The following is a 24165-nucleotide window of genomic DNA, read 5'->3' as shown; positions in this document are numbered from 1 at the left end:
TACTGATTCAGTCATTTTACTTATTTAAGGTCTGTTTAAATTTTCTATTTCTTCTTGAGTCATTTTTGGTAGTTTGTATGTTTCTGGGAACCTACCCATTTAACCTAGGACATCAAATTTGTTGGCACAAAACTGTTCGTAACATTCTCTTATGGTCTTTTTTATTTAAGGTCTGTAAGTAATGTCCCCACTTTCATTTCTGATTTTAGTTATTTGCGTGTTCTCTTTTTCTCTTGGTCAGTCTAGCTAAAAAATTTGTCAATTTTGTTGATATTTTCAAGGAACCAACTTTTGGTTTTGCTGATTGTCTCTACTGTTTTCCTATTTTCTATTTCATTTATCTGTGCTCTAATCTTTATTATTTCTCTCCTTCTGCTACCTTTGGGTTTAGCTTGCTTTTCCTTTTCCAGTTCCTTAAACTTTAAACTTTAAAGTTAGCTTATTGATTTGGGATATTCTTTTTTAATGTAAGCATTTAGAGCTATAAATTTCCCTCTGTGCACTGTTTTCACTGCATCCCATAGGTTTTGGTATGTGGTGTGTTCATGTTCATTTATCTCAAAGTATTTTCTAATTTCACTTGTAATTTCTTCTTTGACCCACTGGTTGTTTAAGAATGTGTTATTTAATCTCCACATATTTGTGAACTTTCCAGTCTTCTTTCTGTTATTGGTTTCTAGTTTCATTCTATTGTGGCTGGAAAAGATACTTTAGATGATTTCAATCTCTTTAAATGTATTGAGACTTGTTCTGTGGCCTAATACACAGTCTATCTTGGAGAATGTTCCATGTAAAATTGAGAAAAATGTGTACTCTACTGTTGTTGGATAGAGTGTTCTATAAAAATTTGTTAGGTCTAATTGTTTTATAGTGTTGCTCAAGTGTTTTATTTCTTTTTTTGATCTTCTGTCTAGTTCTTCTATTCAACATTAAAAACAGGGCACTGAAGTCTCCAAGTCTTACTATAAAACTATTGCTTTCTCCCTTCAATTCTGTCAATTTCTGCTTCATATATTTTGGGTCTCTGCTGTCTGGTGTGTATATGTTTCTAACTGTTATATTTTCTTGATGGATTGATCCATTTATCAATATATAATGTCCTTCTTGTCCCTTGTAACAATTTTTGACTTAAAATCTATTGTGTCTGCTATTAGCATAGCCACTCCAGCTTTCTTCTGGTTACTATTTGCATGGAATATCTTTCCTCATCCTTTCACTTTCAACCTATTTGTATTTTTGGATCTAAAAAGTCTCCTACAGGAAGTATATTCAAGTTTTTTCCTCCATTCTGTCAATTTCTGCCTTTTAAATGGAGAGCTTAATTAATTTATATTTCAAGTAATTACTAATTTACAAGGCCTTACTTCTGCCATTTTGCTATTTATTTTCTATATGTTCCTCAATTTGTACATTACTGCCTTCTTTTGTGATTAATTGAATTTTCTAGTGTACTGTTTTGGTTCCTTGATCGTCTCTTTTCTCTTTTTCTTCTTTTCTTTTTTAGCTTTTTCTTAAGTGGTTACCCTGGGGATTATAATTAACATCTTCACTTTCTAACAATCAAGTTTGAATTAATATCATATTAGTTTCAATAGTATACAACAACTCTGCTCCTTTACAGCTCCACTACCCCTCCCCTCCCCACCTTTTATGTTTTTATCTGAATGCCTGCATTTTTCTACAGATAAGAACATCAGTATTTGGTTTAAAATCTCAATCTGTAGTTCTGTCAGATTTATTTCCTTCTTGCTACATATCTTTTTTAAAGAACTATGAAGATAAAAACACTGACTTTAAGTTTGGACTTTAAGTTTTGCAAAGATTATGAGGATTAACAGAATAGAAAGATTATATAATATTGTATTCTTCTCCTATGGAGAACTGAAGCTCCCAAGGTCAGTAATGTTTATAACAGGCATTCTGTGAAACAGTGAGAAGCATGTAAATCAATACCTTTAGATCTTATCAAAACTGCTATAAAGGTCCTTGATTTAAGCAGTGTTTTGAAGGGTTCCTAATCTCATGTCTGTAATGTCTGTAATTCAGCACAAGTCAAACGTTACACTAAGGGGAGAAAGCATGGGACTTTTCTTTGATACACAGTTTCAAGAACAAGCCAATAAAGAATCAGTGGACGCAAGAAAAGGCGAGAGCAACAATCACACCTCACACCCCAACTGTGGTCTCTAAATACCATTTTCCACTACAAAAAAAAATAAGACTTAGAGAAATGGCTGATTTCAGGGCAGGAAATTTATCAGACGAAAATGGTGTAACTTGCCATGCCAGAAAATGTAAAGTCCCAGGTCTATAAGGTTTGTGTCAAAAGCACTCAGGAGATAATTTGAAGAGGCTCTCACTGAACAAAGATGGAAGAATGTCAGCTCAAGAAGAGTTAACTGCAACAGAGGTCATAATAATACAAAAAGTACTAATTAATTATTTTTGGAAAGTGCTAAAGAACTACTACCTCAATATTTTGAGGACTAGTAAATAAAGGGAAAGAATACAGTATTTATTCTGCCTTTCATGTACAATCTATAACTCAGAGTAACTAAAATGGTTGATGAGGTGAAATTTCTTTTACAGAAATATTTCAGCTAATAAACAAAGAAAACATGAAAGAGATTTTGTGATCCTTGATAAGCTGGTGAATCTAGGCAAAAATCATCGTGTGCTGCTAATATCTCAGAGAGAACACAGAGTGGACAGAGGGGAACATGCCAAACATCACTGGATACATTCAGCAACATCCAAAAACATTCATCAATGATCCAATGATCCATTTTCTTCAAAAAGTAAAATGCAGGGGCTGGGGGGGCCGGCACAAGGGAGATATAAAGGGAAGCTATTAATTAAAAGACTACATGGGGACCCTACAATTATAAATAAATTAATTAAACAAAGTAAATTAGAAACAACTGGGGAATTTTGAACACTGACCAGGTATTTGATGGCACTGAGGAAGTAATTTACTTAGGAGTGACTGTGGTTATGTTTAAAAAAACAAGTCCTTTCCTTTTAACAGAAACACTGAAATATTTACAGATGAAATTACATAATGTCTAGAATCTGCTTCAAAATAATTCTAGGGAGAGGGAATAAACAAGATCAACCACAAGTTAATCACTGTTGAAGATTGATGGGGATGTGGATGTTCATTTTACGAGTCTCTTTACTTTAGTATATGATTAAAATTTTCCATATACAAATGTAAAAAGAAAAAGAGAAGAGATCAAAATAAAAAAAGAAGTCAGAAGCAAGGAAAAAATAAAGAGTGGTAAAAGGTGGGAGGATTTCAGTGAGGGGGTGAGGCTCAGAAGGAAAGGAAGGAAACAGCCAGAGTTCCAATTAAAATCACTCAGATTTAATGCTTTTTAATGTTAGTTTCTTATTCTTTTCCTTCTATCTTTAAAAAATAAGAGAGCTATACTATAGTGGAATTATCAATAATAATTAGTTTAACTAGTGTATAAAATCACTAAAAAGGGATTAAATAAAGTAACAAGTCAAAGCAACTGAAAAACTATAAAATAATGAACAGATAAAAGTTTAAAACAACAAGAACGTAAGCTTCCTTAGGGCAGGATCTTTGTTTTGTTTTTTTTCGCATTAGAATAGTGTCTGGCATCTAGGTGCTCAATAAATATTTGTGGAATGAATGAATAAATAAAACATTAAGTTGATGATTATAAAGCATTTGGTGAAGAAGTTATAGACAGTCAAGCAGCAATACTTTGGTTACTATGGTTTCCTCACAGTAGTAAAAAAGAGAAGTAGCTGCAAAAGTAGTCAATACTCCCACACATTTCCTTTTTAGGATGCATTTCTGGTCTTGGCAGCTCTACTTGAATGTCCTATTCAATTGGGGTTTCCCAAATCAATTTCATTTGGGAAATGAAATTCCCAACAGGTGGAGAAACTAATTTCCCAGGCACCACATTAGATCCTTTTGCCTATTACCTCTATATTCAAAAGAAGGCAACCAACTTGGCCAGATTATGTCAAGCAACACCTGTATTTGAACTCAGGGGAGTCTCTTATACCTCTTTCCACTTACCATACTAAATCAGAGAGTAAATACCCTACCAAAAAAATGCTCTGGAGAAATATGTAAGAATTTTATTTTCTCTTTGCTTCACACACAGTCCTGTTGAAAAAGGACTGAATTCATTGAGACTAGTGTGTGTAAGAGTTATCACAACCTCAAAACACTTCAGTATGAGAAAGGATGGAGAGCATTCAGACAAATCCCTCAAATCAAAAAAATATTTAACTATAGATTGGCAAACATCAATCAGCAAGCTGTTTCAAGAAAAACTGTTCCTAATAGCTCAAGTAACAAGGGTAAGGCTATCTGAAAATGTCTTATGTAATAAAATATTTAAATTGACAATATTTTTGGCCTTAATATGCTTCCAGATTTTAGAACAATTAAATTGCCAAGAAAGCTTAACTCAGGTATTGGCCATGTAGCATTGGTAATATACCATCAAGCTTTAAGGAAAAAGATTGTGTAATATATAGAGACATCTCTCTGTTAAGGGATTCTTCTAACACTTATGTCCAGGAAAATGAGATAAAACCAGATTAAGAATCTTTACTATACAGATCTAAATTGATCCTTGCTACACAAGCAAGGCTGTATACTGCAGGTTCAGTTCCAGACCACTGCAATAAAGTTAATATCACAATAGAGCGAGTCACACGAATTTTTTCGGTTTCCCAGTACATATAAAAGCTATCTTTACACTATGCTGTAGTCTATTAAGTGTGCAATGGCATTATGTATAAAAAATTTACATACCTTAATTTAAAAATACCTTATTGCTAAAAATGCTAACCATCATCTGAGCCTTCAGCAAGTCATAACCTTTTTGCTGGTGGAGAGTTCTGCCTCAGTGTTGATGGCTGCAGACTGATCACGGTGGTGACCGCTGAATTTTAGGGGGCCTACAGCAATTTCTTAAAATAAGACAACAGTGAAGTCTGCTGCATCAATTGACTCTTCCTTTCATGAACGATTTCTTTGTAGCATGTGATGCTGTTTTGCAGCATTTCACCCACAGCAGCACTTCTTTCAAAATTGGAGTCACTCTTCTTGAACCCTGCCGCTGTTTTATCAACCAAATTTATGTAAGTTCTAAATCCTTTGTTGCCATTTCAACAATCTTCACAGCATCTTCACCAGGAATAGAGTCCATCTCAAGAAACCACTTTCTTTGCTCATCCATAAGAAGCAACTCCTTATCTGTTCAAGTTTTATCGTGAGATTGCAGCAATTCAGTCACATCTTCAGGCTCCACTTCTAATTCTAGTTCTCTTGCTACTTCCAAAACATCTTGCAGTTACTTCCTCCACTGAAATCTTGAACCCCTCAAAGTTAACCATGAGGGCTGGAATCAACTTCTTCCAAACTCCTGTTAAGGTTGATATTTTGACCTCTTCCTATGATCACAAATGTTCTCATGACATCTAGAATGGTGAATCCTTTCCAGAAGGTTTTCAATTTACTTTCCAGATCCATAACAGAGGAATCACTACCTATGGCAGCTATAACCTTACAAAATATATTTATTTCTTAAGTAATAAGACTTGAAAATCGAAATGACTCCTTGATCCATGGGCTGCAGAATGGATGTTGTGTTAGCAGACAGGAAAACAACAATCTTGTTGTACGTCTCCATCAGAGCTATTGGGTGATGAGGTGCACTGTCAATAAGCAGTAATATTTTGAAAGGAATCTTTTTTTCTGAGCAGTAGGTCTTAACAGTAGGCTTAAAATATTCAGTAAACCATGCTGTAAACAGATATGATGTCATTCAGGCTTCATTCCATTTATAGAGCACAAGAAGAATAGATTTAGCATAATTCTCAAGGGCTCTGAGATTTCTGGAATGATAAATGAGCACTGGCTTCAACTTAGTCAGCAGCTGCATTAGCCCCTAACAAGAGTCAGCCTGTGCTCTGAAGCTTTAAAGCGTGGCATTCACTTCTCTTCTCTAGGTATGAAAGTCCTAGATGGCATCTTCTTCCAATATAGGATTGTTTTGTCTACATTGAAAATCTGTTGTTTACTGTAGCTAACTTCATTAATTACCTTAGTTAGATCTGGATAACTTGCTGCAGCTTCTACACCAACACTTGCTGCTTCACATTGCACTTCTATGTTATGGAGACAGCTTCTTTCCTTAAACCTCAGGAACCAACCCCACTAGCTTCAAACTTTTTTCTGCAGCTTCTTCACCTCTCTCAGCCTCCAGAGAATTAAAGAGAGTTAGGGCCTTGATCTGGGTTAGGCTTTGGCTTAAGAGAATGTTGTGGCTGGTTTTATCTTCTATCCAGACCACTAAAATTTTCCCCATATCAGCAATAAGGCTATTTCACTTTCTTATCATTCCTGTGTTCACTGGAGTAGCACTTTTAATTTCCTTCAAGAACTTTTCCTTTACATTCACAATTTGGCTAACTAGACAAGAGGCCCAGCTTTCGGCCTATTTTGGCTTTAGACAAGCCTTCTTTAGTAAGCTTAATTATTTCTAGTTTTTGATTTAAAGTGCGAGATGTGCAAATGTTCCTTTCACTTGAACACTTAGAGGCCATTGTAGGGTTATTAACTGGCCTAATTTCAATACTGTTGTGTCTTAGGGAATAGGGAGGCCCAAGGAGGGGGAGGGAGAGAGGATGGCCAGCCAGTGGAGCAGTCAGAACATACAAAACACTTATCAGTTAAGTTTGCCATCTTACATGGGCGCGGTTCGTAGTGCCCCAAAACAATTACAATAATAACATCAAAGATCACCAATCACCATAATAAATACAATAATAATAAAAACATTTGAAATATTGCGAGAATTACCAAAACGTGACACAGAGACACAAAGTGAGCAAATGCTACTGGAAAAATGGTGCCAACAGACTTGCTCAACACAGGGTTGCCACAAACCTTCAATTTGTAAAAAACTCAATATCTGCAAAGTGCAATAAAAGGAGGTATGCCTGTATAGATCTATAGCTATATCTAGACAGACAAAACTTTCATTTAATACAGATATTTATTAATCTGTTGTATATACTTTGGCTCTAAAATGTTCCCAATGAAAAATTACTTTGATTTTACCTGAGGATGCTTGTAACAGTACAACTAATCCTGTAGGTCGGTCTTCAGAGGAGGGGCCACTCTGTCCACAAATAACACAATCATATACTGCCTCAGAAACTTGTGGTTCTGCTGTGGTGATCTCCATAGGAATATCGTTCTCAGGAGAATCTGAGGAAAAAAGTTACAGTTCTTAATTCCTAAGGAGAAAAATCTCTCTTCAACAAAAATGTGAAAAAAAAAATCAAGTTCAAATAATTTTGAGCTTCAACATCACTAAAGTTATGCAGTAACAAAACTATGGAAAAAGTTACCTTTCTAAAGTAAAATGTTTACTCAGAAAGAGTTAGACAAAAAAATGCAATTAGTTGATATAATGGAAGACTTTAAATAATATATGGTTAAATACAGTTCTGATGTTGTTGTATCATTCACCTATAAAATTGAAACCAAAAATACAGAGGCAAAGATATTTGTATCAAAACAGAACACTTAAAATATTATAGTTTAAGGAAATAGGGGAGATTATTTGTTTTAGTTTTCTTTGAGGCACCTCAAAGGGGAAATTTATAATAACATGGCAGCTCTTGGAAAGAAATGGCAGTATTTACTAGGAGATAAAAGAGGAATAAACTATTTCTCCTTTACTTTCAATTCTAGTGATTATATCTTAGCAATAATAATTATCAATATATATTTTTTATGTAGAGAAATCATTTAGATATGACCATATATATGAATAAAACAGAACTACTATAGAAAATAGTAATCTTCTGGCAATATAATATTAACAGCAAGAAATAAAATATTGAGTCAATAATATTTTTGAGTCTACTATCTCGACTCGTAAATTCATGAAGCTGTGATGTTGCTTATAGTAGCAAACAAATGAGTAGAGGGGATTAGGAAGACTAGGGAAGCACAAGTGATTAATGACATGTTTAAAAGATGGAGGCATACCTAAAGAAATATATAAAAGTACATGACAGAGAAAGAAAGATGTAAAGTTTAGATACATTTTAATATAAATTCATACAGATAAACATATATCTGATATTTATTAAGAGTAACTCAGAGGAAAAGCGGCAGAGACCTAAAATAAAACTTTGGATAATGCACAGTATCAATGGAAATAAAAAAGAAGCCAATAAAGAAATGAGAGAAAAAACAATACATGAATGGAATTGGAACCAGATAGTTCACTGTCTATGAAAATAAGATTAATGGGTCAAACTGAAAAGAGCATTTCAAAAGAAACTACCAGAGGCCATTAAAATCTGCTATGTGATTACTTTGTTTTTTAGGGAGAAAACTTTAGTACAGAAAAGAAGGAATATGTCTGATTACTCTCAAGTTCAAATGATAATACAGAAATATCTGACAAAGTGTCATCAAATAATACAGTCTCATGTTAAATGCCAAAGAACTAGAATTCATTAACCCTATCTCACACGCAAAGATCATTTTCCTTTTTTTTATGTCTTGGTACAATCAACTTGAAAACTTCAAGGAACTCCTAATACCAAAACACATTATCAAAGAGGCTGCTAAGTCACCTTTTCGAGAGTTTTTAAAAGAAAGGCTTGACAATCTTCTACGGTGCTAAAGGCATGAAAATAAAATAGATGACCTATTTTTCAAGAGCAGTGATTTTTATTTGAATTCTGATTTTAATAATTACAGACACTAATATCCCTTTTTGTTTTTCTTCAAGAAACTAAAAAGATCAGGGCTTATTTCTTAAAAGATGAAGAAAATCACTGCTTCTGTATATTCTAAAATGAATTAAAATATATTGGTAATTCATGACTGATTCTGTCATTCTAGTACCCAATTTCAAAATTTTAGTTAAGATTTAAATGGACCTATGACCAAATTAAATGCTTCTATTTAAATGTTATTATTGTTTCTCAGCTATAGATAAAGACACGGAAAAACAGTAATTAACAACACTCTATTCTAAAAGAAGCCAGGCTCAAAGAGGACATACTGAATGTAAATAGTTACATAAAGAACAAAAACAGGCAAAACTAACATACAGGATTAGGAGTAAGGCTATTGGTTACTTTTGGAAGAGGCAGTGACAGAGAACACAAAGGGGGCTTATGGGATGTTGGTAATGTTTTGTTTCTCAATCTGGATGCAGCTTACACAGTGATATCCAGTTTTTAAAAACTCAAACAGCGCTATAATCATGATAAATGTACTTTTCTTTCTGTATATTTCAATAAAAAAAATTTTAAGGCACATTAAATGAACAATATAACTAGATATTTTCTGTACTGTTATAATAAAGATACTTAACTCTGCCAACTGCATGCACACATCAACATCTGCACATATTTTCCACACCAAAAAAAAATCTAAAAGGCTATGTCCTGCAAATTGATGCAATGAAGAGATTACAATGATTTTCTCTACGTAAACTAAATGAATGAAGACAGACGCAAAACTGAGAGAGTAACAGTCAAATATGATTAATCCAAGTGCTACCAGAAACCTTACTAATAATGAAAATATTCTAGTTACAAATAACCCTTCAATTCTCAAATCCTACTTTGTCTTTCAAAACAATTAAAATTTAACGTTTGTGTAAAATTGACACTTGCCCTTTTAAAACAAAAGCGCCTATTTTAAATGACCATAATTAATATTATTATAACATAGGCAAAAAAGATAAATAAAGCAATAGTTAATTCATTTGTTTGGTTTTACATGAACAGAAAAGAATCTATCTGAATTAAGCAGGTAATTCTTTTGAACGCTATTTTAATCTGCCAAAGTTCTGTTTACAATCACTGTGTTAGAATGACTACAAAAAGACTCCAATTCTCCACTCCCCTCTGTATCCATGATCTTTGCAATGTGACTTCACAATTCCTGCCATCAAGAGGTACAATTTTCTTTCCCCACTCTTTGTATAAGGGCTAGCCTTCATTTGCTTTAGACAAGAGAATGCGGCAGAAATAACAGTATGCCTTTCTAAGACTAGGCCTCAAGTAGTCTTGCATGCTTTCTCTCTTTCGCTCTCAACTCTGCCACCTACATGAGAAAAAGTCTGGGCTAGCCTCTTGGAGAAAGACAGCCAACATGGAACAGAGCCAAGTTGTCCCACCAGCTCAGGCCAGTTCCCAGTCAACCAACCAGCAGACTGCAGATCCATGAGTGAGCCCAGATGAGATCAGCTAAGCCTTTTGCAGAAAAGTTTGGTCCAAATCAGCAGAACTACCAGCCAACCCACTGACTCATGAGAAATAACAAATGGTTGTCGTTTTAAATCACTAAATTTTGGGGTGATTTGTTACATAGCAATTGCTAACTACCATAATGTTTCTACTGTATGTTAATTACAATATGTAACTTTCCAAAAGAATTGAAGAACTCTGCCTTACTAAGATATGAGTCTCGAAAGTTAACATTTAAAGTGATAAAGGTGTTTCCATTCAGAATATTTTAAGTTTAAGAAAAAAATCAGAGCAACTAGAAGGATGTACAACTATGACATACAACTATCTACTTGGGCTTTGGGGAGGAAAAAAAGGAAAAAACGAGGAAGACTGGCAACAGATGTTAGCTCAGGGCCAATCTTCAAAAAAAAAAAAAAAGAAAGAAAAAAATCATTTTCCAACAGTAGCATTTTAATATCAACTTATTCGTCAACCATTAATTTTAATATCATCAGAATGAAAAGCTTCAGCATTCATAAATATTATAATTCTACTTCCAGAGTTTACATTTACATTATTACATAAAATTTCTTATTCTAATATTGGTTAAAATTGCTTAAAGTCTATTTTCACATAAAATTAATCTTTAATTACAAAATAGCCTTTGCCTTTACTTTTAACTTTTACACTTACGAATTCACTGGATTAATTTAAACTAAAATAAGTATTTGTAAAATAATCACATATCTCTTTGCTGCATGTTTTGCTTTTGTGTTTATGGAGTTTTGTGGATGAACAGAGGAAAGAATGGATGATGATGCAGGGATGATATAGTTAGCGCTCTCACAATCAGGCGAAATATATTTTTGTTTGAAAACACTAGGCCTCCCCCGGGAAACAGTCAACTGCAAAACACAAATATCACAGGGTAAAGCATGGTCTGCAGCCTAGTGGTAGGCACAGAGAATTTTCTTTATTGCATAAATTGATTCAAAATTATGAGTGTTTTATTTGGTTTTAACAACACTAATCCTACTTAATTTTTAACTACAACTGAGAGGTACTTGCTAGTAACCTACTGGACCACAATACCATTTCTTTTTACCTCCAAAATTAGCAAAAATACAAAATTTGATAACATATTCCAATGACAAGGATATAGGGAAATTGATACTCTGACACACTTGGTGGGAATGTAAAACAGTACAAACCCTATGAAGGGAATTTGCTGATATCTAGCAAAATTACAAATGCATTTACCCTTTGACCCAGGAATCCCACTTCCAGAAATCTATTGTACAGATGTATCATCAAAAAACAAAAAGATACATGCATAAAGATATTTGCTGCAGTACTATTTATATAGCAAAAGACTGAAAACAACCCAAATGTCTAATAATAGAAACCCATTTGAATAAACTATGGAAGGCTATAGCCATACTACCATGAACGCGCCAGATCTCGTCTGAATTAATTACGGAAAATCTACAAAATAGAAGGCTATTCAGCTAGAAAAGGGGATGAAGAATATGTCTATACACTGCATGGTGGGATCTCCAGGATATAATGTTAAGTAAAAAAAGCAAGGTAGAGAAAGAGTACATAGTATATTATCAATTACCTAACAAGGAGACACTAGGAATATGAATATTTTTATATCTCAATATAAAATATACAAATATATTTATATCCCCAAACCCCTTCTTACATAAATGGTAGCATACATAAGTAAATATATGCATATTTGTTTATATTGTTAAAAAATAAAGGGATAAATCTCAAGTTAAACTATATTATTAAATAACAAAATAAACAGCTGCCTCCACAACTAACAATAAAAGTGAACCAAATCCTGCTCTATGCCAGCTCTTGCTTGGACTACCCCACTTTCCAAATGAAATCTTAAAGGATAGGTACTGTGGACAGATACTATTTCTATCTACCTAGTATCTATTGCTCCTTCTGCTAACAATAGACCTCAATTTTTGTTTAGGACAATCACCCCCCTCACCACTCACTTTCAATTCATGTGATTTGTGTGGAGCTGACCCTATAACCAAGCTAGACTAATAGAGGTACTTCAAGGATTTTTGCTTCAGCTATTGGAAAAGCAGTATTCTTTTCATTCTGGTTTTTTATAAAATAAATAAAACTTTCCAAACATGTTGAATATCCCTTCTATCTTGTGCTTTGTGTCTGAATCAACCAATCAATCAATCATCAGGTCTATTCATTCTTACTTTGCAACTATTCTCATATCTGTCCCTTCATATCTCCAGGCTACCAACTTGAGGAGGAGGGGTGACGTAACTCTCCTTAATTTGCTTTAAATTTGAAGAAACAGTAAAGAGCAGACAAACTTTGTTGAGATATAGCCCAGGCACTACCATTTACTGTAAAACCTCAGAGAAATTATTTAATCTAAGTCTAGGCATCTTCATCTGGGATAATACCACCTATCTTAAGGGTATGTCAGGACAAATAAGCCAATATACAGAATGTGTTTAGCACAGTGCTGGGTACACAGTTAACATACAAAAATATATATCATCATCATCATCATCATCCCCCAATATTCATACTCTTACACCCAGACATAAAATACAGAAAAAGTTTTGTGTACACAATGTTGACAATAATTAAAATTAGAAAAAATGAAATCAAATTATGAGGGCATTACTAAGTAAATTATAGAATAAAAGTAATAATAGTAATAGCCAATACTTATAAACACCTATTATGTGCCAAGCACTATGCTCTAAGCATTTTAAATGTACTAATACATTCAATACTCACAACAAGCCTATGAAGTCGGTAGTATAATAATCCCCTTTTAACTATGGGGAAACGAATGCAGAGAGAGGGTAAGTAAATTACTCCAGGCAATGATGTGGCTGAGATATAAACTCAGGCAGTCAGGCTCCAGAGTCCATGCTCATAAACCACTATACTATGCTACCTCTCCAATAAAGTTTTTAAAAATACCAGGAGTTTTAATAATAATATAGGGATATTTTTATGCTAAAATATTAGATAAAAAGGTAAGATACAAAATTGAACTATAGAGTATCATCAGTAATGCACATGTCTTTTGGATGGTGGAATTAGGGATAAAATCTGTCCTTCTTTATGCTTTTCTGTACCATACAATTTCTACAATTAAAATACAGTATATGTGTGATACCAAGAGCAAAGGCAACAAAAGCAAAAGTAAACAAGTGGGACTACACCAAACTAAAAAGCTTCTCCCCGGCAAAGGAATCCATCAAAAAAATGAAAAGGCAACCTACTGAATGGGAGAAGATATTTGCAAATCATATATCTGCAAAGAACTCAAGCAACTCAATAGCAAAAAAAACCCCAAATAATCCAATTAAAAAATGGGCAGAACAGACACTTTTCCAAAGATATACAAACATACATAAAAAGGTGGTCAGCATCACTAATCATCAGGGAAATGCAAATCAAAACCACAATGAGATATCACCTCACACCTGTTAGGATTGCTATTATCAAAAAAGTCAGAAAATAACAAGCGTTGGTGAGGTTGTGGAGAAAAGGGAACCCTTGTGTTCTGTTGGTAGGAATGTAAAATGGTGCAGCCACTATGCAAAATGGTATGGAGGTTCCTCAAAAAATGAAAAAGAGAACTACCATATGATCCAGCAATTCTACTTCTGAGTATTCACTAAGTCAAAAGATGCAGCACCCCCACATTCACTGCAGCACTATTTACGATAGCCAAGACATAGAAGCAACCTAAGTATCCATCAATGAATGAATAAATAAAGAAAATGTGGTGTATAAAAATATACAAAAGAATATTATTCATCCATAAAAAATAAGGAAATCTTGCCATTTGTGACAACCTTGAACGGATGGACCTTGAGGGCATTATGCTAAGTGAAGTAAATCAGACAAAGAAAGACAAATACTGTGTGATCTCACTTATATGTAGAATCTTTAACTAAAAAATGAACTCAGATACAGAGAACAGACCAGTGGTTGCCAGAGGCAGGGAGCAGGGGTTGGAAGAAAAGAGTGAAAGTGGTCAAAAGGTACAAACTTCCAGTTATAAAACAAATAAGTCTTGGGGATCTAATGAACAGCCTGGTGACTACAGTTAATAGTGCACTGTATATTTGAAAGTTGCTGACAGAGTAAATCTTAAAAGTTGTCATCACAAGGAAAAAAAATGCGTAACTATGTATGATGATGAATGTTAACTAGATTTATTATGGTGATCACTTCGCAACATATACAAATTCCAATCATTACGTTGCACACTTGAAGCTAATATAATGTTATAAAGTCAATTATAACTCAATGAAAAAAAAAAGTAAGATCAGAAAATAATTTCCAAAATAAATTCTTACTCTATATTAAGCATCTGAACTCTCACTTGGAACTCAATTCTGTTGTCTTTCAGCCATATCTATCTGATAAACCTTAAGTGATCAAGATTATAATCTAACATCTTGACTCCTACACCTAGACGGCTAGTAAAACTAAATAATGGGGGATAATGATCAGGAAAGAAGGATGGAAGGAAATGCAGAGGTGAGTCTCTTCACATAAGACACCTGATAACTACAGAAAGGCATTAAACAACAGATAAATAAGAGTACTAATCACAGAGATCTGGTACATTCGGAGAGAAAGCTTTTGTCCTTAATTTTTTACCTTATGCACTATATTTGATTAGAGGATTTGTAAAGTACTGTGTGCTATAAATCTGAAACATTCTGTATGTTATGTTATTAGACTAGACATCTTAGGAGAACATCTCTCATACACAAAGATAAAGGTAAAATAAGAAAGACGCAACTACAGCTTGTTTACATTCTTAGAACACAGCTAGGAAATAAAGCAAGAAGACAAAAGGAATTTGAGGTACTACTGCCAGAAGGTACCTCAGGTGTGGCCCTGCTTTGTGTGTTAATAATATCATAACACATAATGTCACATGCAAATGAAGCAAATAGTAATTGGAGGCAGATCAACATGTGATTTTGCAATTTTTATCTTGGGCAATGGATGAAAAATAGGGTCTCTAGGGGGTTTTCAGGGTCAAATCTTTGGGAAGGAACTGAGTTATAAATAAAAGGAATATACAAATCTAAATGGTTCAGAATCCTACTGGCATGGCCAAGACCCACATAAATAAACCAAGTGCTCATGAGTCTATATTACCTCACCTGTCACCACTGTGGCATGCAAGAATTTGGACTGAGAGAGAGCAGAGCTCATTATCCTGACAGCTTCTGTGAACTGCCTCTGTTTCCTAACCATCATGTCTGCCTGATCCCTCAATTGTTCTTCCTGTGCCCTGGTTACTGCCAAAAAACGTCAAATCTTCCAAAAGGTAGTAAGATTTAGAAGAGAGAGTCAATAACTCTGCAGACTAATGACATTCAAATTTATGATCTTGAGTATAACTGGTCCCTAAGCATTGCTTATCAATCTTTATACTTAGCCTTGGTAAGCAACATCGCCCACTCTCCTCAACAACTATTTCAAGCTTCAAGTGGCATTTTTTTTACTCTGCAGAATTCACCTTTTACTTACCCCTGAAAACTGAAGCAACTCAGTGATGTCCTTAACTTCCCATTTCCCTTACTCCCAGGGGAATCTACCTCTATTTCCACCCACTCTTTCCTCCTTCCCTCCACTCTCCTCTGAAGAAAAGGTGACCATGCTCCTATTCAAGACAATACCTACCACCTAACCTCCTCTGGGTTCTTTGCCCAATCAATTTCTCAGAAAATGTTTTTGTTTCATCTCACATGGGAGTGGGAGGTAGCAGATAAAAACAATTTCTAGAAGTATTATTAACTAAGCTTTTTTTCAAGTTCCTAAAGTTGCAAACAAACTAAACTGTACATCAAACTGGTTACACCACCTCCCAAAAAAAGGACTGCTCTTAAGTGACTTTAGAACACAGAACTTTAACTATATACCCTAAGTGGAATACACTGAAGGACAAAATGATCTGCAAATAATTTTAAATTTTTTAACTTAATTCAATAATTTTGTTGTTTAACATAATATCAAGTTTGGTATTTTGAAGCTATTTCCTTTATTCTGTAGGAAAAAGTAATTTCTTATGTATGACATATTGTGTTTGAGCAGGAGAATATTCTCAATCCTAGGACATGCATGCTGAAATATTTAGGAGTAAAGCATCATGATGTCTATAACTTACTTCATTTATTAGAGAGAGAGCAAGAGAACAAAGAAAAACATTAACTAGGTGAAGGTTATAATGGTATATGGGAATTTATAATACTATTCCTTTAGCTTTTCTTTATGTTTGAAATTTTTCATAAGAAAAAATAGTGTGCAAAATTATCTCATTTTAGTAAAAAATACATTTATATACGTACATACTTAGAAAAAGATTTGTAAGGATACAGTCTGGATTAGGAAATCTGGTAGTAAAAATATAAGATTATTGGGCCGGCCCAGTGGCATAGCAGTTAAGTGCATGCACTCTGCTTAGGTAGCCCGGGGTTCCTGGGTTCGGATCCTAGGTGCACATGGACGCACCGCTTGTCAAGCCACTCTGTGGCAGTGTCCCATATAAAGTAAAAGAAGATGGGCACAGATACTAGCCCAGGGCTAATCTCCTCACAAAAAAAAATACATATATATAAGATTATTTTTTTATTTTTGATTATGTGTGTTTTCTAAGTTTCTATAATAAAAATTTAATGCTTTTTTAATAACAGAAATTTTAACTTGACACATTATAATAATAAATATTAGTAAGTATCTAACTCAAGATCGCACACTGACCACATGCTTCTGTCTCTCATTCCTTCTAAAAAACTACTGAAATAAAAGTAAAAAAATACATGAAGAAATAGTCCCACAAAAATATAGAAAAAGGATGGAGCTGTGGACGAAAATTTCACCAGCCAACAAATAAGAAATGTCAGTAAAATTTCTGAAAGATTGGGGGCTGGTCCCATGGGCTAGTGGTTAAGTTCAGTGCACTCCACTTCAGCGGCCCTGGTTCAGTCCCAGGCACTGACCTACACAATTCGGTGGCAGCTGTGCTGTGGTGGCAACCCACATACAAAATAGAGGAAGACTGATAATGGGTGTTAGCTCAGGGCAAATTTTCCTCAGCAAAAAAAAATTCTGAAAGATTGGAGGAGATGGAGACATGCTGACAGATAAAAGAAAGCCATAAAACCTGCAACCACTTATGTATTACGAGAAAGTTACAGAAAAGGAAGAATTGACCTGTCCATTAGAATGTCAACTCTGGGCTCAGAATCAGCCAGTGAGGTAGAGGACAGGAGTCATAAATATGAAGCGACTCTGGAAACAGAATAATTGATTGAAGGACTATATACAGAACTTCACTACTCAGCACCCCAATTCCCTCCCCAAACTTGACTGAACAGAGTACTCAGACGGCTTGGCAATTACCTTAGAGGGAAAAAATAAAAGTCTATTCTTCTCCAAAGAAACTGAAAAAGTTGCTTGGAGAGCACTGCGGTTTCTAGTGTGAGTGTTAACATCTGGGGGCCCAAACAGAGCAGTCTGCTGTCCCCGCACTCTAATCTCAGTCTGACAGTCGACACATCTCACCCAAATACACAGACTGGAGAGAATTACTAGGATTAAACCTATTTACACCTCAGTAAAGTAAACCAAAAGTAGCTACCCAGACCATCTTTCCAGGACAATCAAGGATCATCAGGCAAATGAGGAAAACTAAAAACATGAAAGACCAATGTAAATTTAAAAAGTAATTCAGAAAAGTAAAGGATAATTTAGAGACAGAGAGACCTCTAACACATTCAGAAAGATTTGAGAAAAAGTACTATAAAAAAAGTAGGAATAAGATACTGAAGAGAGGAAATTTCTAAGTATGTAAAGCAAAAAAACACATGATATAAAAGATAAAAGATTAAAAGATCAATTGAGGAGATTCAACATCCAACTAGTAAAAGTCCCACAAAAAAAGAATACAGAAAATAGGAGAAAAGTATTGTAATGGTTCTCTGTTGCTATATAACAAATTACCCCAAAACTCAGTGGCTTAAACCTACATTTATTATCGGACAGTTTCTGAGGGTCAGGAATCTGGGAGCACTTTAGCTGTATGGTTCTGGCTCAAGATCTCTTATGAGATTACTTTCAAACTACAGCTGGGCTGTAGCCGTCTGAAGGCTTGACTGGAGCTGGAAGTTTCACATTCAAGCTCACTCAGTAGCCTCAGTCCCTTACCACATAGGCCTCTCCATAGGGCCGCTAACAACATGGCAGCTGGCTCTTCCCAGAATGAGTAATCCGAGAGAGAGAAAACAATCAAGACAGGAGCCACAGTGTCTTTCATAATCTAATCTCAGAAACATACTATCACTTCTGTTATATTCCAGTGCTCATACACACTAATTCTGATGCAAATGGGAGAAGGCTACACAGGGCATAAATACCAGGAGGCGTGGATCATTGAGGGTCATCTTAGAGAAGGGCTACACTAGTTATCAAGGAAATCAGAGGAAAAACAATTCTTAAGAGTTTCAAAGACAGGAATCTTCAGACTGAAAAGGCCCATTGAGTACTAAGGAGAACGAAAAAAGATCCACCTAGACACAAATCATAAAATTTCAGATCTCTAAGGATCAGACAATTATGAAAGTGTCATTAACAAATGGAAAAAATGCTCACTTACAAAGGAATGAGAAACAGATAACAACCAGACTTCTCACCAAATGAATGGCAAAAGACAAGAGTATTGCCTTCACAGTTGTGACAGAAAATGTGCATCAATCTGGAAGTCTACACGCATCCAAATGTACAATCAAGCATGAGAGGAGACCAGAGTCCCATCCAGAAATATAAAGAATCAGAAAGCTTAGCCTCCATATAAGCATTATTAGGAATATACTTGAGGCTGCATTCCAACATAACGAAATCAAAAAAAGAGATGATGTAAGATGCAGGAAAACCCAGATCAACGAACAAGAGGAAAATCCCAAGGTAATGACTGTACAGCATGCCTACAGAGCAAATGGACCAAAATGGTACAAAATTCCATGCAAAAGACAGTAGGATTGAGTGGGTATCATAAAGGCACATTAGTTAAGAAAAAAGGGCAGTTGGAAACTTCAGGAAAAACAAAAGACAATATAACAAAGTCACAGCCCAAGAAGAAATGTATAAAGAGTGGCATGGTTTTTAGCAACTGAGAGACTGTAAGAAAAGAAGCTATATACTAAATACAGTCTCCTTAAGGTGATCTAAGAGTCAGGCCACTAGACTCAAAAAAAGTAAATGAATCCTAGCACACTACTTAGTCCTGTACTCAAACTCAAAAAGTCATATTGTTTTCAACTTTTAGAGTCACCTTTGGATAGAAAACTTGACTGCGACTACAAAATAAAATGTTAGCAACCTTGACAATTTAAAAGTAAACAAGTGATAAAAAGCAAGTAAAAAAAGTAAAATAAAAAAAATAAAGCAAGAAAATTTCACTGGAATGTAGGAAGTAGTCAGGGAAGGGAGTATCCTGGTTAACCGAAGACTGAAATTTAACCTATTTCTTCAATGTTTGTAAAAGATTACTCATAGCAATCTACCATTATACAGGAAAATGGCATCCCCTTTCACTGTACAAACCCTAAGGGAAGTGAGAAGTGCACCTGATTTTAATAAATACTGAAGGAAGTGACAGAAGAAGGAGGCATTAACAGTATTTGAAAACTATTTTAAGGCTCTTAGGATAATTCACGGGAAAAGATCAGAATAAGTAAATGCATATTGGTGGACCTCACAAATCTGAAAGACAGTTTAACAGAAGAGAACAGAGAGAAGACACTGTATTGCTTCCATCAGGAAGAACTTTCTCACAACTAAAGCTACTCAACAACAGAATGGACTGCTTATAATAAAGGTCTGATCTTCCATCACTCTATTGTTTAAATAAAGACTAGAAGTCATCTGCCTGTATGCTTAAAACTGGTGAAAGACTGGACTAGATAATCCCTCAAGTAATAACTGTAATTATGAGAGTTCTAAACTAACAAATTTTGACTTACCAACATCCATTGCAGTTTCCATGAAGCTTTTCTGTCTTGAAGCAAACTCTGCAAGCAATTTCTGCTGCCTCTCTCTAGCCTTTTGTCGTCTAGATTAAACAGAAATAAAGTGATAAGTACCAGATGTGCTTAAGACTTATCCACTATCTTTCAGGAATATATAATGCACAAAAAGCCCCTGGCACACAGATGAGAACAACCTATTTTCTATACTATGCATTAATTTTCATGTAAGATTTGATTGTCCTTAAAAGGATTCCATTGCTTTAAAAAGGTTTGAAAATCACTTGCTTAAATAGGTAAAAATAAAAGCCAAGATTTACTTTAAAATGTGAAATAATAATTAAAGTAGATAGAAAATTTGGATTTCCAAGAACACAATTTCCTAAGTATATGTCAGTTGGCAGCAAGAGCAAGAACAAAGAGCCTTTTCAGCAAGGAACTCAAAATTTTACCCCCAGGCACAAATAATACCAAACTGGCTGCTAGAAGAAGTTATGATGTTTAGATATGAACAGAATCTACAAGATAAAAATAGGCATATTTACTGTTACCTTAAGAATAGGTCTTTCCTAATACAGAATAAGCAGAAGCCAGGAAGTTTCCTAGTTTCTATTAGGAGATATTCTAAGTTTGGTTTATTTTGCTTGAAGTAAAAGAATATGAAAAAGTCAGAAATACACCAAAAAGAATAAAACTATATTCCAAATCTAAGCACAAATATCCCTTTGGATTAATTCACTATATTCTATTTATTATTTACCCCTTATCTACTTGCAAAGAGTATTTTAATTTGAGTGTGGTTTCCAATTAAAAAAAAAAAACACAATACATCAGGACGATAACATAAGAAAATAAAAGTAAAGTAATAAAAAAAGGAGATAGGCTAGTGAGCATAAAATTTTACCCCCAGCAAGGGAAGGTTAAAATAGTAATTTAAAACAAGAGGGGATGGAGAGGAAGACAAAAAGGAAAAAGGTAAGGTGAGTTACATATTAGCTCATTGGGAGAGACAAACTTTTTACTTGAACAAAATTCAAAAAGGTATTTATCATAGCCCATGATACAAAGGACATTAAAAACGTAACGGCTAGGGCCAGCCCAGTGGCGTAGTGGTTAAGTACACGTGCTCCGCTTTGGTGGCCTGGGGTTCACAAGTTCGGATCCTGGGTGCGGACCTACACACTGCTCATCAAGCCATGCTGTGGCAGCGTCCCACATGCAAAATGGAGGAAGACTGGCACAGATGTTAGCTCAGGGATAAATCTTCCTCAAGGAAAATTAGGAAGATTGGCAACAGATGTTAGCTCAGGGCCAATCTTCCTCACACACAAAAAAAAAAAAACTATAATGGACAGAGTATACTACAGCAGTTTCTTTTAATGACCATTTATTATACCTATACACTATAAAAGTCAAAGCATTTTGTTAAACTGAGATTCTATGAAGTCATTTCCATGGGAAACCTAAAAGTATTTTTCTATTAATCTGAAATGATTCAAGAATATAGAGTTTAGAAGAATGGAATACTAGTATAATTTTTAGATTATTCACACCTCTGCTCCCATCCAATTAGTGGAGATAATCACGAACATCTATTAAATCAAGTACTGTTGATCCACCTTACCAGAAGTTACATATTTTTGCCAAAAATGTTCAAAAGATTTTCAAATACTGCTTTTCTAACATTTACTTTAATTATAATTTGAGATCCAATTAAGAAAACTCACTTTATTATTTTATAACTACAACTCATTTTTTATATTCTTTTTGAGCCAAAATATTATTATCCAGGTTGATCACTCCCCTTATTCATCAAACTTAACCCTCAATTACATTGGCCATTTCAAAAAAACTAAATCCACCCTTCCTCTTCCTTCCCTTCCTGAACATGGAGGGTGGCAACGGTGGCCTAGCACAGAGTGTCAAGACTCAACAGCCTGGGACACCAGTGGGGCAAGGTTACACGAAATTGGTTATATACAAGGCAACTGATCAAAAGGGTAATACAGATTGAGGATTATGGGTGCCAGATTTCTCACTGTAGAAGTAGAGAGTCAAAAATACAGAGAGAAAACAAGAATGACTCCTATGGTGTTGGGATTGGAATTGCAACTATCAGGGCGAACTCATAGTTTTTAATATCTCCCTCCTCCTCCCCCCATCAGCCCGTTGACACACACAAACACACACACACAATTTTCCCTAGCTCTGTACACTAAGAGGGCCTGAGAATAACTATACCTCATTAGAATGAGCTCATGGATATATCATTCTCTACTAAAAGTAACCAGGATTCCTTGGAGAAATGGTTGATTACAAGTACAAGATGAACATTGGAATATCTTCTTGTCCAGAAAATAAGAAAATGCTCAAAGAATGATGGGGATAAATCAAAAGAACACAGAAACCAGCTTGAAGGGATTCCCACTGGCCAAATCTAGAACAACTTGAGCATCAAAATGAATAATGAGCATACGAGATTACAACCCATAAAATGAAATAGGAATCCATGAGTCCATACTGACATAAATAAATAACTGAATAAATTGAAACTTGATGAGGAACAGGATATTGCAGGCATCTCAAAGTCTCTCTCCACAAATTATGTATTAACTACAAATGGGAAAAAAAAGGGTAACTTGACAGTGAAGAAGTCTGGCAGACACCCTCTTAATCAAGTCATCCAAGTTAATCACCAGTAATGAAACAAACTGAAATCACGTGACACCTGATGGGATGGCAATCAAAAGAAGATAGCAACACTTCCTTGATATTCCTGCCACCAATGCATAACCTGAATCTAAACCAAAGGGACAGTAGACAAACCCCAATTAAGGGACATTCTACAATGTTACCGCCCTGTAATCTTCAAAAGTGCCAAGGTCAAGAAAATAAAAGAAAGATTGAGAAACTATTCCATATTGAAGAAGAACAGAAAGACATGACAACCAAATGCAACGAGTGACTACTAAACTGGATCTTTTTACTACAAGGAACATTATTGAGACAACTTTCAAAACTTGGGATCTAAGGATTTTATCATTCAAATATAATGCTAATTTCTTTGTTTTTAAAGTTGTATTGTGATTATGTAAGAAAATGCCCTTATTTCTAGGACATACACACTAAAGTATTCCAGGGTAAGGCAACTTACTCTGACATGGTTTAGGAAGTTATCTGTCCCGTCCTTGAAACATTTCTGTAAGTTTGAAATTTCTTCAAAATAAAAAGTTTTTAAAAATTAAATCCATCCTCAAAGGACAAAAATTTGCTACCATGGAAGAAATGGAAACAAAAATGTGTTATAGATGCTCAAAGCATTCTAGGAGACCTCCAAAAATGCTATAAACAATAATAGCATTGATAGACTACATGTTTGGCCTCCTACACCACTCACTACTTTGTAAATTTAAAATAAGTTTGGATATGTTCCTTTAATTAAAAAATCAGTTATGCCACTCTACATCACACCTTTAAACATGTACGTGTACGTTTACATTTAGAATAAATACGTCCATAAGGGAATATTTCAAATAACAAATCCATATATCAAACATAAGAAAACCTCAAATGTAACTGATTGGTAAGTATTAAAATCCATTTCTATTCTGCCACAACTACATGAGCCTGGAAGACTCCAGATAATTACGGCTGTCACCTTGATTTTAGCCTTGTGAGACTCTGAGCAGAGAATCCAGTCACACCATGCACAGACTTCGACATACAGAAATGGTGAGTAAATAAATGGGTGTTGTTTTAAGTTGCTAAAAAAAATATGCATTTCTATACTAGCTTTCTATGATTTCCAGAAAAGGAATGTCATCGTTATCTTTCCCTT

At 34.7% G+C, this 24165-nt stretch overlaps 1 protein-coding gene across 1 annotated transcript in view; it reads right to left on the bottom strand.

Moving 5' to 3' along the window:
• Nucleotides 1-24165, bottom strand: part of UBR3 (ubiquitin protein ligase E3 component n-recognin 3) — a 240214-nt gene that overhangs the window by 90190 nt on the left and 125859 nt on the right. The window contains exons 24-25 of the mRNA XM_058549221.1: nucleotides 20325-20413; nucleotides 7121-7270 (exon numbers count right to left, since the gene is read on the bottom strand). Coding sequence (XP_058405204.1) covers nucleotides 7121-7270; nucleotides 20325-20413 — 239 coding nt within the window. The remainder of the gene's footprint in view (nucleotides 1-7120; nucleotides 7271-20324; nucleotides 20414-24165) is intronic.

Source organism: Diceros bicornis, chromosome 10, assembly GCF_020826845.1.
Source record: "Diceros bicornis minor isolate mBicDic1 chromosome 10, mDicBic1.mat.cur, whole genome shotgun sequence".
Taxonomy (NCBI): domain Eukaryota; kingdom Metazoa; phylum Chordata; class Mammalia; order Perissodactyla; family Rhinocerotidae; genus Diceros; species Diceros bicornis.
This window is presented reverse-complemented; position numbering and strand designations above follow the sequence as displayed.